The 18331-nt window shown below is 49.6% G+C and overlaps 1 protein-coding gene across 1 annotated transcript in view; it reads right to left on the bottom strand.

The window, feature by feature from the left end:
- The window catches only part of GALNT9 (polypeptide N-acetylgalactosaminyltransferase 9), a 110097-nt gene that overhangs the window by 70287 nt on the left and 21479 nt on the right, over positions 1-18331 (bottom strand). The window contains exon 3 of the mRNA XM_047761974.1: positions 1784-1964. Coding sequence (XP_047617930.1) covers positions 1784-1964 — 181 coding nt within the window. The remainder of the gene's footprint in view (positions 1-1783; positions 1965-18331) is intronic.

Below are 18331 nucleotides of genomic sequence, written 5' to 3'. Positions count from 1 at the left end.
GTCACATCTCTGCACCACCTGCATTATTATTTATTTTGTATGTTCCTTCAAATCAGCCTGTTATACACCTAACTGCATTTTTCATTCAAAAAGGAATCTTTATTTCATTGTTGAAAATGGAAAGCAGCATTACCTGTGCTAAATCAGTGGTGATCATGAACATAAATGTGATGAAAATAAAATAGCACCATTGCACACAACGCGTGGGCAAGGCTTGGGCATGCCCTGCTCCTGGCTCTCTGTGTCTAACACAACAGAAGTGGAAGGTGCCACGGCAGCAGGGTGGTAACCTCCCCCCACCAAGTGGCTCCAAGCTATCCACGGAACGTGGCAGCACCTAAGGTCTAAGGGACAGAGCGGAACTAGAACAAGGAACAGGTTGCAGGGAGGGGAAGGGCGGGCAGACCTGCTGGTCAATGCACCCCAGGCACCCCACCCCCACCCCCAGCCACAAATCACTGCCAGCCCAGCCCAAACCACTGCCAGTCCCGCCACACAAGCACTGCCCACCCCGTTGTTTCTGGGCACATCACCTGACACACTCCATGCACAGCAAGCCCTCAGGCTTGGAGGCACAGGGAGTCAGTGAGAGCCACCTCCTTCCCCCGCCCCCCACCCCCCGTGGGCCAGGGCAGCCCCAAGGCCAGTTCTCTAGTCCACCTGCATCCCAGTGGAGCTCATCCTCCACCCACCACCTGTACCCACAACAATGACACACTTCTCAGACTCCCAGCCCTTCCCTGTTCACCTTCTCAACCCCTCCCAGGGTTCCTGGGATGTCTTCCCAAACCAGAGTCCTGTCTCAGGGGCCACAGCAAGGAAAGGGACAAATCAAGAAAGGAGCTAAAAACACACACACACCCTCCGCATGCCTTTCCTTGAAGGCTGCTCCAGAGGCTGAGACACAGCCTCCTGTCATTGACTCAGGACCTAGTGCAGCAACCTCGAGCACACGACTGCCCAGCCCAGCCCAGCTCTGAACTCTGGCCTCTGCTGGGAAGATGCATCTGAAAATGCTTTTCCTGTTCACGGTTCCTGGCTGCAGGACAGAAAGAAGCCTGGCCGCTCGCCATTCACCTCCAGGGCCCAGGTGCCCTGCGTGGCTGAATTTATGAAAGCCATGGGATCCACTTAATGTCACATTTTGTTCCCATCTCACCTCTGCTAAGGTTCTGAGTGAGCTTTAGTAGAGGATGCAGTGATCTAAGGCCAGGAGTCAATCCTGAGTGACCACAAGACAAGGCCATCACCATGGAGGGACCTGACTCTTCTGACTAATCAAGGGCTGTGGTTTTGGAGGCAGGTGGGACCGGGGTTGACAGGCAACTGACAGATATGGCAAATGCCTTTTAGGCAGGGGCGAAGCTCACTTCAGGTAGACTCTCCACCCACCATCACTGTCATTGGACCAAGAGCGGGGGGGGAGACAAACCCACTTGGCAGAGCCTGATGTTTCAGGCTGGTGTCACTTGTGGCTCGTGTCACTTGTGGCTCGTGTCACTTGTGTTAGTGGTGGTACCTGGAGCACCAGCGATGGTGCAGCCCAGCTTCCTCAGACCTGCCAATCGTTGTGTCAAAAGGGACTGCGCGGCCTCAGTCCTGTAGCTGGACACCTGGAGAAGACGCCCATGGCCAAGAGCAGAGAAGCCAGGAGAGGAAGACTGCCCAGGACGCCCCTGCCTCCAGGCGCCCCTCCCCCACCCTGCCTGTCCAGCTGAGCCCAGTGAACTCTGTGGCCTACAGGGCTCCCTGGAGGTGTCTGTGGCTGGGGCCATGTACTCACTTTTTGGGCCTGTAGTCCGGGATAGTCCTGTCCAGGGAGATGCGGTCACTGAGCTGCGCGTTGTATCCGTATTCCTCATACTTGCTTTCCATCTCCTGGCTGTCGTCACGCAGCGTGGCCGCCATGCCACCCTGGCCTAGGCCACCCGGCCCCTCCACCAGGCCAATGGGCTTGGCAAGGCCTGGAGGAAATGAGAAAAGAGGGGGTCAATGTCCTACCCCATGTCCTACCCCACGTTCCTCCCAGCCTCTCCCTAACAGTGTCTTTCTTTCCTCCCTCCTTCCCTTCCCTCCTTTTTTTGGACACACCCGTGGCATGGGGAAGTTCCTGGACTAGGGGTGGAAGCCATGCCACAGCTGTAACCAGAGCCACAACAGTGACAACATGGGATCCTTAACCCATTGAGCCACCAGGGAACTCCCAACGGCCTCTTTCTTTCTTCAGATGCAAACTCAGCATATTCCTTAGATACTGCAGGATTCCAACTCTAGGACCTTGCAGGAAAGGCAAAGCTATGGAGGTTGGGGGAGAGATGAAGAGGTAGAGCGCGGGGGATTTTTAAGGCAGTGAAACTGCTCTATGTGATTTTATAACAGTGGCTACATGTCATTATACATTGGCCCAGACCCAGAGCATGCACAACACCAAGAGTGAACCCTCATGTAAATTGTGGACTTTGATGATGATGCATCAGTGTAGGTTCACTAATTGTAACAAATGTACCACATTAATGCAAGGTGCTGATAACAGGGGAAACTGTGGAAGGAGGGGCTACTTGGGAACCCTGCACTCTTCACTCCATATATCTGTAAACCCAAACCTATTTGAAGAAGCAAACTCTATTAAATTTTTTAAATATAAAGTAAAGATATTGCTCACCCCACCCCCTTGCTCACCAACCCTTTGTTGCTCTTTACAATTTAAACTAGTTGTGCACCCACACAATGCAATGCTGCTTTGGGATACAAAGGAAGGAGCTACTAAAGATGCAACAACCTGAATGAATCTCAAAAGCACGAAGCCCCCAAAGATACAGAGGGAAACATTTGTATGACTCTGTTTACAAAAGTTCAAGGACAGATGAAGCTACTCTGTGGTGACAAAAGTGAGAGCAGGGGACCTCTGGGACGAGGGTGGCGTTGGCTTTCCTGGGGTGACCAGCTTGTGTGTGCATGTATGGGTGCCTAAGAAGGCCAGGCCAGGAGCGTGTTTTCCTGGAATGTTCTCTTTGGTCACTTGTGCCAGGAAAGGAGACCAGAGCAGTGCCCCACCAGGCAAAGACAGCACCTTTTGCTCTCTCTGGAATGGACGAGTTTGGGGCATCTGGGCTTTGGGAGTGGGGCCCAAGGAGCAGTAGTTTAAGCCAGGCAGAGTTGGGATGAAATCCCGTCTCCAAAATGCATTTATTAGCTTCCATAGAGAGGTCCCTGTCCTACTTCAGGCCACTAGAAGTGCACTCTAGGAAATATCCAACACTGACGACACACGCTGCCCCACACTAGGCACAGGCTCTTGTGACGCCCACCCCCTCCGTAGGTTTTTTAATTAAACAAGGAGTTCCACTAGACTGAGGGGGGGTCTAATGCATGGCTTCCTTATGCAAGCAAACCCAAATATAAGTTTGTAAAGGGCTAAAGGTTAAGAGATGGAAAGCCAATCACACATAGCCCGGCATGGCAACCGCGCATAGTCAATCACAGCCAATCACAGCCAATCACAAACAGCCCACCATGCAGCCAATCACAGGCAACCACACACAGCTAATCACAGCCAGTCACACAGAGTCAATCATAGCCAATCACACACAGCCAATCACAGCCAACCACACAGAGCTAGGCTTTAAGCCACACCAATCAACAATCTCCTTTGCTTCGCTTGTGCACTTTTTCTCTCCATATACTTTCTCCAGCTCCTAACCTCGCCTGGTTTGGCACTGTCCCATCCCAATCAATTATTGTCCAGATATTATCTTAAGATTTGTCATATGCTTCAGTTTATCTACGAACAGTTCCCAGCGAGGGCAGGGATGGAGCAGCCGACCTCCATCCTCCATACCTCCTGGTGGGCCCCCCTGTTCACCAGAGCCAAGGCCAGAGGCTCCAGGGACCTCCAGTGTTCTGGAATATTCCTTTTTAAATGGAAAACGTAGGATTGAAAGATACGCATTTGGATGTAAAATTGAAAAGTTACATGACACTAATCACTTCCACTTCTTATTTTAATATGGCAAAGTGAATACATACATATATATATGTATATATCTCATGCTGTTTTTAAACGTCTGTACTGTACTTGCAATTTTCTTTGAAAAGTCTGTAAATAGATGTCTCCCACAGACAGATGTGCTTCCAAACCTGAAGGGAGAGTCTGCCTAGGGGAGTGGGAGGACCACCTGCAGCTGCCAGGCCCTGACCACACAGCTGGGGCTCATTCACACCCATTTCCTGCTTATAAAAGTAAAATATGCATATGTTTAAAAAATTCAAACCATTCAGAAAGCTATAAAAACAAAGAGTTAATATTTCCTGGGCTCTTTCCCTCCGCAAGCCCCCCTCTCCATAGGAAATGACTTTTTCTGATGTTCGCCCTTCTCATTTTGTGCGCTGCACACATGCATAGTTATTTTATGAATCTGGTTCTTGCTGTGTCAGCCTGAGACAATTGCCCTTGACTTCTGGCATGAGAGATGAGGAGTGGGGTCCATTTCCACCACTGCCTACATCCCTGTCCCCACCCCCTTCCTCCCTTGGTTTTCCTTAGCTATGTTATTATTCTGGTGGTTATTTTTGTGACCTTAAAGGGAACACTTGACACTGTAAATCAACGATAATGGAAAGAATAAAAATCATTAAATAAAATAATAATAATAATAAAAGGAACACTTGAGGCTCTACTTTTAGAAATATCAACTTTAGCTGCCAGCTGTTGACTCCCTACCAGGTAAGATGAGAAATTAGCAAACCCAGATATAAGTCTGTAAATAGCTAAAGGCTAAGTTCAATGGCTATAAAGTGTCAGTTACTTATATATATATATATATATATATTCGTTTCAGATATATATGGATAGGTTCCTAGAAGGATGGAGACGGACCCCCACCCCCTGAATGTGACTGTTCACCTCGGAGACCTGCTGCAGACATGCGTAAGTCCCAGCACAAGATCTGCACCCTTTCTCGGAATGCGGAGCATAGATTAACCACCTACAAGGATGAACTGCCCTCTGTCACAGGACTTGACCACCTACACCCCCCCACCTACTCCTCCCTTGACCTTGCCCTCCTCCTTCTTCATCGTTTCTGCCACAAGTTCCCACCATGAATTCCAGCCACGGATTCCTGCCACAGATCCTTTATAAACCTAGTACCTCCTCACAGTCAGGGCTGGCACCATCTGGAGCTCAGCCCGTGCCCCTCTGATGCCTTAATAAATCTCTTTTGCTTTACCATCTAGGCCTTGCGCGTTCCTCCCTCGGCAAACCTAACATATATATACAGAAATATCTGAATAAGTTTAGATGTTTGTCTCACAGCACTGTGCCTAGTTAACCATACAGTATTGAGCACTTAAAATTTTGTTAAGTGGGTACATCTCATGTTCATAATAAAAATAAATAAATCTTTTAAATGTTGAATTGCAGAGTTCTCATGGTGGCTCAGTGGATTAAGAACCTGACATAGTGTCCTCGAGGATGTGGGCTTTTGGGTTTTTTTTGGACTTTTTGCCATTTCTTGGGCCGCTCCCATGGCATGTGAAGGTTCCCAGGCTAAGGGTCTAATTGGAGATGTAGCCGCCGGCCTACACCATAGCCACAGCAACGCGGGATCCGAGCTGCGTCTGCAACCTACACCACAGCTCACGGCAACACAGGATCCTTAACAAGGCCAGGGATCAAACCGGCAAACTCACGGTTCCTAGTCGGATTCGTTAACCACTGAGCCACAACGGGAACTCCCGAGGATCTGGGTTTGATCCCTGGCCTCACTCAGTAGGTTAAGGATCACAGATGCAGTGATCCAGTGTTACAGTGGCTGTGGCATAGGCCTCAGCTGCAGCTCCAATTTGACCCCTAGCCGGGAACTTCCATATGCTGCAGGTTCGGCCATAAAAAAAAAAAAAAAAAAGTTAAATTGCAAAAAAAAAAAAAAGAGAGAGAGGAAAAGACATTAGCATACTTCCCTCTGTATCTCCTGCGCCTACATAGCTTTTACTGCATCAAAGGGCATTTGTAACATCTACATTTTGCTCTGTAACTGCAATCTGGCTTTCTGCAGATTTGTCCATAGTTCGATTCTAAAATGAGATTGGAGTCCACATTTGCCACATTGTGATTATGTAAATAGTGTTTGCTGTGGAGCCAAGCAATGAGGGACCATCAGGACCAAAGTGGAATTCTCTCACTACCTAAACCTGTGCCCTTAGTGAAGAATTTTCTTTTTTTCTTTTCCAGTGGTTGAATCAGAACTGTAGCTGTAACCAACCACAGCCATGGTGTAGTGGGGAAGTCGTAGGGAGCCCTCCCAGAACAAAGGGAAAGCAATGTGCGCAACTGGCATCTGTGTGCGCATGCGCAACTCTGTGGCAGTATGACGTAATTGGTACTCCTGTGCGCAGGCGCAACTACGTAACATGAACTATACATGTTACATATCAGAATTTACAGAATGTGTGTTACTTTATAAGGGAGACAAAGGACCAAGATGTAGCGAGAAAACCAGCTGAGGTATATAAGGCAACCGCCTGCTGCTTTCCGGGCTCAGCCTTTGGATATGAATCTGCTGAGTCAGTGCCAGCACGAATAGCTGCTTCCCAGAAGTAAGACTCAGGGTCCCATCTCTCTGTACATCGTAAGTCCTACAACAATGGCAACACCAGAACCCAGCCCCATTTTCAACCTATGTCGCAGCTTGAGGCAATGCCAGATCCTTAATCCACTGAACAAGGCCAGGGATGGAACCTGAATCTTCACAAGAGACAACGTCGGTTCTTAACCCGTTGAGCCACAATAGGAACTCCAAGAGTTTTCAGTTGTCAAGGTGTATTAATTACCTTCTCTGACCCTCTGTTAATTTCCCCAAATCATTCATATTTTGGTTAGCTTTAGGTTGGGATCTTGACTTTCTGTACTGCTTCTTAGGGTGAATGTATAAGGGTGATAACAGTAACACTCAGTAGCACGGCCCTTTAGATATGAGTGAGGGCTGTAATTCACCCCATTTTGCAGATAAATTAACCGAGAGGTCACGTGATGTGCTCAGGGCCACACAGTGTCCAAGCACAGAACCAGCATCTGTACGCAGGCAGTGGTGGCAGAAGGGGAAGCTTCACTGCCTTGCTCCTGCCTCTGGAGAGCTCCGGGCTTCCAGAGTCACCTGTCTTGTGGCACAGGGTCCAGTTTTCCCCCACAGGCACTCTTTGCGGCAGGTCTGGGACTAGAGTGAGGTACCTGGGGTGCGTGAGATTCAAGGAGATATCCGCTCTCGAGCCCCCGTCTGGCAAAGCCCTCCATGTCCTTGCTCCTTGAAACAGCAGTCTCCCAGGTGCCCACGTCCACAAATAACCACCAGAGCACCATGACTGTTGATTTAAGTGTTATAAATAAATTTGCTCGAAGTGGATTCACAAATAAAGAACCCATGAATAGCGAGGAAGTGCTGCACTTTGATATCTTAGCCATCGCCGTGACCGTCATGGGTCATTGCTGAATGAGCACCCCGGGAGCCTTGCCTGTGTTCTTGGCTGTGGATCTGCCAGCAGCCATGGAGCCTGGAGTGGTGTGAGCTGGGGGTGTGAATGGAGGGTGAATGACTGAGCTGGTCACAGAGGGAGGGCAGGGAGTCAGCACACCAGCCCCACGGGGTGGCTGCACCTCCCACCCCCACCATCCTCACCTAGAGTCTATTCCACTGGGCCCTGGGGGCAGTGGTGGCTCCGCAGAGGATGGTGGTTCTCAAACCTGAGCCAGGCCCCTGGAGGATGCAGAATGCAGGGGCCCACCAGAGCATCTGATTCCGAAGGTCCCAGATGAACGGGAGAACTGGCATCTCTGAGAAGCCTCCAGGAGACACCGATGCTGCCAACTAGGGACTCTTCTCAGAGGATCTTTGCCCTGGAACAAGGGCTTATGGCCTTTCATTCTTTCACGGGTGCAAGATGCATGCTGGGGGAGTTCCCGTTGTGGCTCAGCGGAAATGAACCCGACTAGTATCCATGAGGATTTGGGTTCGATCCCTGGCCTCGCTTAGTGGGTTAAGGATTTGGCAGTTGCTGTGATCTGCGGTGTAGGCCACAGATATGGCTTGGATCCCGCGTTACTGTGGCTGTGGTATAGGCCGGCAGTGCAGCTCTGATTTGCCCCCTAGCCTGGGGACTTCTATATGCTGCAGGTGCAGCCCTAAAAAGAAAAAAAAAAAAATGCACTGTGGACTGACAGGAACATTGTGCAAACCCTCCCTCTGGCCTCTGGGGCGGGGGCAGGGAGATGCTGCAGAATGCTGGTGCCAGGGGGCGGGGGTGTCCTGGGTGGGCACCTCCTGGGCCCTGGTGCCCTCTTGGCCCTGTGGTGAGGCTGCCGAGGCTCTAAGAGGCTGCCCCCACCAGCACCCCTGCAGGGAGGCAAGGGGTCAAAGCTGCCTGCCAGGGCTCTCTGATGGTCCCCACCACGGTTCTCTGGAGCAGGGCAGATGTATGACAGCTCCCCCAATTGAAAACCCGTGGATCCGATTTGGCTTTTAAGGAAAGTCATGCACATTGCTGCTTCCCTGTAGGGTTTCTAGAACTCTCCCCAATAGCCCAGCACTGGCTCACATCTCCTTTCACAAAGAAATCCTTCTAAAGAGGGAGGATTGATTGATCCCTTCAGGGAATTGAGGGCAAACAGAGAGAGAAGAAAGCCGTCAAGATTAAAGATGGTCTGGCCCTTACTGCAGGGTCTGAGGCCCACATTTCATGGAACTGATGGTCAGGTGGGCTGTCACAGCCTCCTGTAGCCACACCTGCACTGGGCTTTTGTCCTCTCACCTCCCAGCTCTTGGCCTCCCTGAGCATCACACCGCAGCACAGGGGTGGGGGTGGGGGGTGTTAGGGCTGGGATGGGGGAGGTAGCAATGTCCCTCAAAGATACACTCAGGACTTGTGAGCACGACCTTATTTGGAAATAGGGTCTTTGCAAATGTAATTAGTTAAGGTGCAGTCATTCTGAACTGGGCTGTGTTATAGCCCAGTGACTGGGACCCTTATCAGAAGGAATTGTGGACACAGACACACACAGAGAGGATGGCTATGGGACAGCAGAGGTGGAGATGGGAGTGGTGCGGCCACTAGCCAAGGACACCTGGGGCCATCAGGACCCGGAAGAGGTAGGAAGTGTAACCAAGCAGGGCCCTGTGGGGCTCCTGGGCACAAAAGCCTTTCTGCTTCCCCAGTTTCTTGTTTTAGGAAAGGAGCCTCATTCAGCCTCCAGGACCTTCCCTGAGCTCCAAGGGGCAGGTTCAGACAGTTGCTCATCAGGGAAGGGAGGGGAGGTAGAGACCAAGCAACAGTAGAGCAGCCCTGGGCAGGATCCTGGTTTCCTCTTAAGGGAGACACATAATGACATAGGCATCTTATACACCTAAGAGAAAAGTGATATTCCTAATGCTTCTCTTATAAATGAATACTTTAAAACTGAAGAGCTTAGAGCCCTTCCTTGTCTCAGCATCCACTCCCTTCCCTGATTCGCAACCGTTTTGAACCTGCCCTTTGGAACTCAAGGAAGGCCCTGGAGGGTGAAGCTTATTCCCTAATAATAGGTAATGGGGGACACAGAAAGGCTTATGTGCCCAGAAGCTCACAGGGCCCTGCTTGTTGTTTGCAGAAGGAGCCTTGGAGGGGGCACGGCCCCGCTGATGCCTTGGTTTCAGACTTCTGGCCTCCTGAACCGAGAGAAGGCATGTTGTGTTTTCTGCCATTGGGTCTGTGATGCTTTGCATGGGTGGCCCTGGAAAACTAACACATAGACTCAACACAATAGCCTGCTGGGATGTGACCTGTGGCCCTTGGACTCTGAGGACAGGACATGCCAAGGTGGGCCACCCTATGGGTGCTCAGCCTGAAAGGAGGTGGGTGCAGAGTCCAAAGTCACCCAGGCTTCCTTAACTAGAGCAGAGGGGTGGTTTTTCCTGTTTGAAATCCTCTACTTCCTTCTTGGGGGAGGGTGGTGCAAGCTTGGCAGTTCATCCTTGAATGGATGTGATTTTGAGAACAATGGGAAATTTGCATTCATTAGTTCAGCCTTTGAAACTTCTGTCCAGACAACATTTTTGAGATCTCCACAAACAAACCAAACAGACAGAAGCCAGCAGTTCTGGGACTAGAGGTCACAGCTGATGTTTGCTGCACTGGCCGGGCGTTCCCCACACTCCACCTCCCATGATACCTTCCTTGCTGGTGACTCCATCACCCCAGTTCACAGAGGAGACCACACAGGCTCATGGTGGTGGCAGAGCCAGGAAGGGGGGGAGCCCAGGCTCTTAGCCCAGCCTCTAAACATCAAAGCATCTAAAAAGAAGCATCTTAGAAGGGACCACTAAAGGTCACCAGGTTTTCATTTCTGACACCTAGTGATAGGGATGGAGTAGGCACAGGCAGTTGTGTAAGTCCCAATAAGGGACCATAGAGAGGGAAACCTAGGGGACATTGGGAGATCACTGTTAATAATGGCTCAAAAAAGCCCTCAGCACAAGGCAGGCTTGCTTGACTAGTGGAGGTGTGAGAAGTGCCTCAGGTGATTGGATAGGGGTTGGGATGAGGCCTGCATTCAGATTATGACCAAGGGCAAGAGTCTGAGGACTGCCCTTCTGCTGATTTGAATACACACCTTACTGGATACCACGGAGGAGCTGCTGCTCCCTGAGATGAAGAGGCTGGGCACGTGGTTCAAGTGGGTTCAGGTCCCTGTCTGTATTCTGGCTGGGTTCAGGCTGTTAGCGCTGTAGTTTCACTAGGATATTCATGACTATTGATTAGTCTCACTATCCTCTCAGAAAAGGAAGGTCGCTGCATGACAGTGGGGGGGGTGGGGGTGGGAGACACCCTCATAATGGTATTTAATGCAGTACATCTGGCTCTCATGTGCTTTTTTTTTTTTTTGGTCTTTTTTACTTTTCTAGGGCCGCTCCCATGGCACATGGAGATTCCCAGGCTAGGGGTCTAATCGGAGCCATTGCCACCAGCCACAACCACAGCCACAGCCACAGCCACAGCAACGCAGGATCTGACCCATGTCTGCACCTTACACCACAGCTCACGGCAACGCTGGATCCTTAACCCACTGAGCAAGGCCAGAGATTGAACCTACAACCTCGTGGTTCCTAGTCGGATTCGTTAACCACTGAGCCATGACAGGAACTCCTCATGCACCTCCCTTTTGCCCAGGCAGATGGAGAGCACTGGGGTCCTTGCTGCAGATGAGCCACATGCTGGTCCACAGTTTTGTAACCGAGCAGGGGGTCCTGTGGGGCTCCTGGGCACAAAAGCCTTTCTGCTTCCCCAGTTTCTTGTTTTAGGAAATGAGCCTCATTCAGCCTCCAGGACCTTCCCTGAGCTTCAAGGGGCAGGTTCAGACAGTTGCTCATCAGGGAAGGGAGGGGAGGCAGAGACCAGGGAGGAGCAGTCAAGCAACAGTAGAGCAGCCCTGGGGCAGGATCCTGGTTCCCTCTCGAGGGAGACACATAATGACATAGGCATCTTATACACCTAAGAGAAATGTTAACATTCCTTACGCATCTTTTAGAAATAAAATTTTTTGTGTGGTTCTTGTCTTTTTAGGGCTGATCCCACGGGATATGGAGGTCCCAAGGCTAGGGGTTGAATTGGAGCTGAAGCTACCAGCCAACACCACAGCCACAGCAATTCTGCATTGGAGCCCCATCTGTGACCTACACCACAGCTCACAGCAATGCCAGATCCTTAACCCACTGAGCAAAGCCAGGGGTCATACCTGTGTCCTCATGGACACTAGTCAGATTCGTTTCCACTGAGCCATGCTGGCAACTCCAGAAATGAATACTTTAAAACCAAACAGCTTGGAGTCCTTCCTTGTCCTTCTCCCTAACTTAGCTGCACCCTAAACATAATCACCCATAAGCTAAAGATGAGGCACCCTGAACACAATTACCTGTGGGTGAAAGATTATTAGCACATGGTGTTTTTCAGCAACTTTCCTAGTTGGTTCTCATCTCTGATCAATACACCCTTTTTTCAAGTACTGTTATTCCAGGCAATAACCTGGAAGACCACCACCAGGGTCATGCTGCGATCTCCCAATGCCAGCTTGGAGGACTAAGATTCCCCTAAAGAACAAAGAATGCATGTTTGTCCCCATCCTGATTCTTATCTGAAACCCTGTTTTTCTCATTTTAGATGATAAAACTCCCAGCAATTCTTCCCCAAAGCAGGGGCACAGTCTTTAGGGCATTAGCCTGCTATGGCTCCCTTTTCCTGGCAATACAATGAAAGCTATTTTTTCTCTTTCACCCAAAAACTGTCTCCATGTTTCTATTTGGCACTTGTGGACAGAGATGGAGTTTTGGCAGCAGTGTCTCCTGGTTGCACACTTCCGCTCCAGGCAGGGAAGGGTCCCCCTTATCCATGGTGTCCCATCACCAGCCTTCTTCCCTCCCTGCCAGGGTTAGAGGTGGGATGTGGGTGCAAACACCCACTGTCAGCAGGCCATGGGGACCAACCAGGTGGTCATGGATAGTGAGTGTGGCCATGTCACCGGGTCCACTGATCAAATACAAACCCTAATTGGGGGATCTTCAGAACACCTTTGCACACCCAAGAGGAGCCTCATATCTCTTTTGAAAACAATGAGCTGCCAGCTGGTGTTCAGGAAACTTCTGCAGCTCAGCAGGAATCCCAGGATGACCAAGGCTTTTCCCGGCTCCATGAGCTGCTGGCTCCTTGCTTTGACATTGCCCTTGGGGAATGGCCAGAAGGGCACCAAGTGGGCAAGTTTGCATCCTGCTTTTGCTCCCACTTAGAGTTATTGTCTGTCTCCTATGCTGTTATAGGAGGAATAATTATAATTAATATTCATCTTTTAAACCACCACGATATTTATTTGTTTATTTATTTATTTTTACCACCACGATATTTAAACATTTACTTATTTCCTATGTGCTTATACATTTACTTACTTACTTATTTCAGACATTGAACTGATAGGGATGGAGTAGGATAGTTACACAGGTAGTTGTGAAACCAAAGGCGCTGTGGGCTCCTGGGCACACAAGCCTTTCTGTAGCCCCATTTCTTGTTTTTAGGGAATAAACTTCAGCCTCCCTGTCTTTCCCTGGGTTACAAAGGGCAGGTTCAAACAGTTGCTAATCAGGGAAGGGAGGGGATGCAGAGAGGAGCAATCAGGAAACAATAGAGCAGCTTTGGGGGCAGGGTCCTGGTCCCTCCTCAAGGAATACGGGTAACAATTCTACAGAACTAAAGCCCCCAACAAATGGAAGATGCTAATGAAGCATTCTTTATTCTGGAAAGAAGACCACCAGACCACTGAACACCAGCTTTGAAAATGACACAAGCTTGCCTTTACCCTGAGCCTTATCTGTGGCCCTATTTTTCACTCCCCAAACTATAAAACCACCTCCCAATCTCTCCTAAGGGGGGCATAGTCTTTAAAGCATTAGCCTGCTGTGGCCTCCTTTGCCTGGCAAAACAATAGCTTTAGGTATTTTTTTCTCCTTTTCTCCCAAAACTCTGTCTCTGTGTTTTTATTTGGCACCCACAAGCAGAGGCTAAATTCCGGAAACAGTTGTGGAAGTCCCAATATAAGGGGCCATAAGACAGAGATGGAAACTGAGGGAACTTTGGGAGTTGCTGTAAATCAATAATTGCTCAAGAGGGCCATCAGAATGAGGCAGGATTAGTGGAGGCTGGAGATGCGCCTCAGGTCTTTGGGTGGGGGATGGAGGGAGGGCTACGGAGCTGTAGCCGCAGGCCTACACCACAGCCACAGCAGCACGGGATCCAAACTGTGTCTGCGACCTACGCCACAGCCCACAGCAACGCCGGATCCTTAACCCACTGAGTGAGGCCAGAGATGGAACCTGCATCCTCATGGATCCTAGTTGGGTTCATAACTGCTGAGCCACAAATGGAGCTCCCAAGCAACCTATCTTAATAAATCTATCTCTTGCCTATCACTCTTGTCTCTTGCTGAATTCCTTCTGCACTGAGGCGCAAAGAACCTGAACCTCGGTAAGTCCAGTCACCTGGTGAGCAATTCTAACTTAAAAACTGTAGGGGTTCCCATCGTGGTGCAGCAGAAAAGAATCTGGCTAGGAACCGTGAGATGGCAGGTTCGATCCCTGGCCTTGCTCAGTGGGTTAAGGATCCAGTGTTGCTGTGAGCTCTGGTGTAGGCCAGCAGCTACAGCTCCAATTGGACCCCTAGCCTGGGAATCTGCATATGCCATGGGTGTGGCCCTCAAAAGACAAAAAAATAAATAAATAAACTAATTAAATAAATAAAATAAAAAACAAACACTGTGGATTCAAGTCCCAATCTGAGTTTACGCTGAGTTCAAATCCTGGCACATGGGTTCAAGTCCCAATCTGGGTTCTGGCTAGGTTCAAGTCATAAGTGCTGTCAGTTTCAGAACCACCAGGTCAAGGATAAAATATTTTTGTGGAGCTTGGTACCAAATTACTTTCCAGAAGATTTAGATTTGTTTTGTATTGTTATCAGTAATATACACTTTGACATTTCTTATTAGAAAGTGCATTTCTGATTGAAGTAAATACTATTTCATAACTAATTACTGTAGAAGATTCTGAAAACACACACAGGATCACCCAGTGTTCCACTCCTCAGAGAAAGCCAATATCAATATTTTAGTGCTCTATGTTAATTTTATAAAATCATACATCATAGTTTCAACTAGGTTCAATAAATGCATATGATGTACACACAAGTCTGTGTTCTGTTATTACTAAATTTTAAGCATTTTCTTTTTTCTTTTTGGTTGCACCCTTGGTATATGGAATTTCCTAGTCCAGGGATCAAATCTGAGCTGCAATTGCAACCTACACCACAGCTGCAACAATGCCAGATCCTTAACCCACTGTGCCACAGAGGGAACTCCTTAAGAATTTTCTTTCTTTTTTTTTGTCTTTTTGCCTTTTCTTGAGCCACTCCCATGGTTTATGGAGGTTCCCAGGCTAAGGGTCTAATCGGAGCTGTAGCCACCAGCCTACACCAGAGCCACAGCAGTGCGGGGTCCGAGCCGCTTTTGCGAACCACACCACAGCTCACAGCCACATCGGGTCCTTAACCCACTGAGCAAGGTCAGGGATTGAACCCACAACCTCATGGTTCCTACTCAGATTTGTTAACCACTGCACCACGACGGGAACTCCAAGCATTTTCTTATGTCACTAAAAAGTCTGCATAAGCATAACTTTTTTTTTTCTTTTCTTTTTGGGGATGAATTCTAAAGAGTGGCATGTGGAAGTTCCCTGGCTAGGGGTCAAATCAGGACTACAGCAACACCGGATCTGTGCCACATCTGTGACCTATACTGCAGCTTGTAGCAACATGGGCTCCTTAACTCACTGAATGAGGCCAGGGATCGAACCCTCATTCTCACAGATACTAATTGGGTTCATAACCCACTGAATTCCAAGCATACCTTCCTATGGCTACAAACATAAAATTTCATCTTGTGGCTACATCATTTATTCCCCCATCCATTCATCAAAAATATATGAAGCAGGAGTGCCCATTGTGGCGCAGTGGTTATCGAATCCGACTAGGAACCATGAGGTTGCAGGTTCGATCCCTGGCCTTGCTCAGTGGGTTAAAGATCCAGCATTGCCATGAGCTGTAGTGTAGGTTACAGACACGGCTTGGATCCTGCGTTGCTGTGGCTCTGACGTTGGCCAGCAGCAACAACTCCAATTTGACCCCTAGCCTGGGAGCCTTCATATGCCACAGATGCGGCCCTAAAAAAGACAAAAAAACAAAACAAAACAAAACAAAACATACATACACACACACACACACACACACATATATACATACATATATATATACACACACACACATATATATACATATATATATATATATTATATATATATATATATATATATGAAGCAGCTCAAATGCTAAGAGCTGTGCCAGGCATTGGGGGTAGGTACCAGGGGACAAGTACAGCATCTGCCCTCAAGGGACCCGCTGTCCCTAAGAAGAGTCCCAGGACAGCATGCTGAGGTCAGCCAGGCTCATGGGAAGATGCAGGGCAGCTGACTTCACATCTTAGGGGTGGGAGCTCAGATGCAGTTTCCCAGAGCCTCAAGGGGAGTGTGCTTTGAGCCTACTGGAGACAGAGCCCACTGAAGAGGCAGCAGCAGTAACCATCAGGTGAAGAGGACTCGGAGGGACCTGTGCTGAGACCAATGGGCTGGTGGTAGTGTCCAGGCGGGAGGGGATGAAGGCTCCCTGGGAGCGAGATGGCCTGTGGACACTGATGACCTGGTACCTTCCCTCCCTCCCTCCCTCCATCCCCACCTCAGCAGACCCTCTATAGTTCTTTCGGGGACTAGCCCTCTCCATAACCATCACCCACATGGCCTGTCTTCTCCATCACAGGGTTCCATGCAGATACTTCAGCCCCCTGGACACAGTGACTGGCCAACAGCAGACCAGTGGATTAATAATGGTGGGCCCCAGGTGGATTAATAACCAGGAGAAGCCACCCCCTCCTCTGATATTTTGAGTTCAAGAACAAGGGGTTTGAGGGCCATCTTTGTCTATACAAAGGGCCACTGCCCGATCAGGTGCTCTTCAGCCCAGCCCCGGTGGTGACCCGCTCAGGTGTGCCCCAGCCCAGGTAGACAGGAACTGGGCTGGCCAAGGCAGAACAGCACCTGAGGCCCCAGCACAAAGCCCTGGTAGGAGGCTGGCTCTCCCAGGGGTCCAGGTACTGGGGGTCCAGGTGAAGGGGGCAGAGGTGGGTCCTGGGCTGTAGGAAGCAAGCTGTCAATGTCAGAGTGGAGAGAAATGTTCCAAGGGGGTGGGCACAGCTCAAGGGCCCTTTCGGAATCCAAACTCCACCATGCCCCTGCCAATGGAGAGCCCAGCAGGGCACTGCTTCTGCCAGAACATTCTCTGCACTGCTGCTCCTGCCCACAGCCCTAGGTGACACATCTTGTGATGCGCCTTTGGTTTCAGAGGCAGTGATTTGACTTTCCAGAGGAAAAAGTGGCTTCTGTCTGAGAATTGGAGTGAACACAAGGGCCCCTCCCCCTCAAATTCAGTATCGCCATTGTAATTGGAAGAGATGGCGCGCTTATGTGAAAGGCCGCTGAATGTTCACAGCGATTCTACTTTTATGGGATCATTTGAAGTTCCTTTCCCATGACCTGGGGGAACACACTTCTCTAATCACAGGAGATAATTTGGAAGACATCACAGAGAGGAGACAGCTGGATTAGACACACTATTCATCAGGGAGACTGATGCGGGCTTGGGAGCAGAACAGCAGGTGTGTGTGTGTGTGTGTGTGTGTGTGTGTGTGTGTGAGAGAGAGAGAGAGAGAGAGAGAGAGAGAGAATGACTTGGGAATGGCCAGGAGGAACCCCTGAATCCTGTCTTCCAGACACTTCCTCTTTTATTTATTTTTTATTTTTTGTCTGTTTGCCTTTTCTGGGGCCGCTCCCGTGGCATATGGAGGTTCCCAAGCTAGGGGTCTAATCAGAGCTCTAGTCCCCGGCCTACACCAGAGCTCACAGCAACGCTGGATCCTTAACCCACTGAGCAAGGCCAGGGATCAAACCTGCACCCTCATGATTCCTAGTCAGATTTGTTAACCACTGCGCCACGATGGGAACTCCCTAGATGCTTCCTCTTGATGGACCCTAAGAAGAATGACAACAGCAGTTCATGATACATAGGGACTGTTGCTCAGCCTGTGTCGGGGGCAGGCAGCAGGGAGTGCTGGGGACTGGGGTGAGGGGAGAGCACCCCAGCTCACCTGCAGGGGCCACTGCTCCAGATCTAACAGGTTCAAGGACACCAGATGGGGAAAATGCAGCAATAGTGGGTCATATCTATAAATAGCAGCAGTTCATTCATATTTTGGGGAAAAAAATCGCATTTAGTTAACAAATAAAGAGATCTTTGTCTGTGAGCTGGGCCAGACATGGTGGGCTAAGTAATGGCTCCCAAAGAGATGAGGTTCTAAGCATTGGAGCCTATGGACACGCTGCCTGAAGTGGTAAGAGGGACATGGGTGGGACGGAGATAAGACCATGTGACTAAGCCATGTAGGAGGAAGGAATGCCTGAGGCTCCAAGAGGCTGGGGGAGGCGGGAAAGATCCTTTCCTGGAGCCTCCAGAGAGCTCAGCCCTGCCCACACCCTGCCTTTAGCCCAGGGAAACCCATTTGGGGCTTCTGACCCCCAGAAATGTGAAAGAATAAATCTATGCTGTTCAAAGCCACCGAGCACGCAGTGAGTTGTCACAGCAGCCCCAGGAAATTCATAGGATAGAC

The sequence above is a fragment of the Phacochoerus africanus genome, chromosome 15, assembly GCF_016906955.1.
Source record: "Phacochoerus africanus isolate WHEZ1 chromosome 15, ROS_Pafr_v1, whole genome shotgun sequence".
In the NCBI taxonomy this organism is placed as follows: Eukaryota; Metazoa; Chordata; class Mammalia; order Artiodactyla; family Suidae; genus Phacochoerus; species Phacochoerus africanus.
The sequence above is the reverse complement of the archived record's forward strand: the minus strand, read 5'-3'. Positions and strand labels throughout refer to the sequence as shown.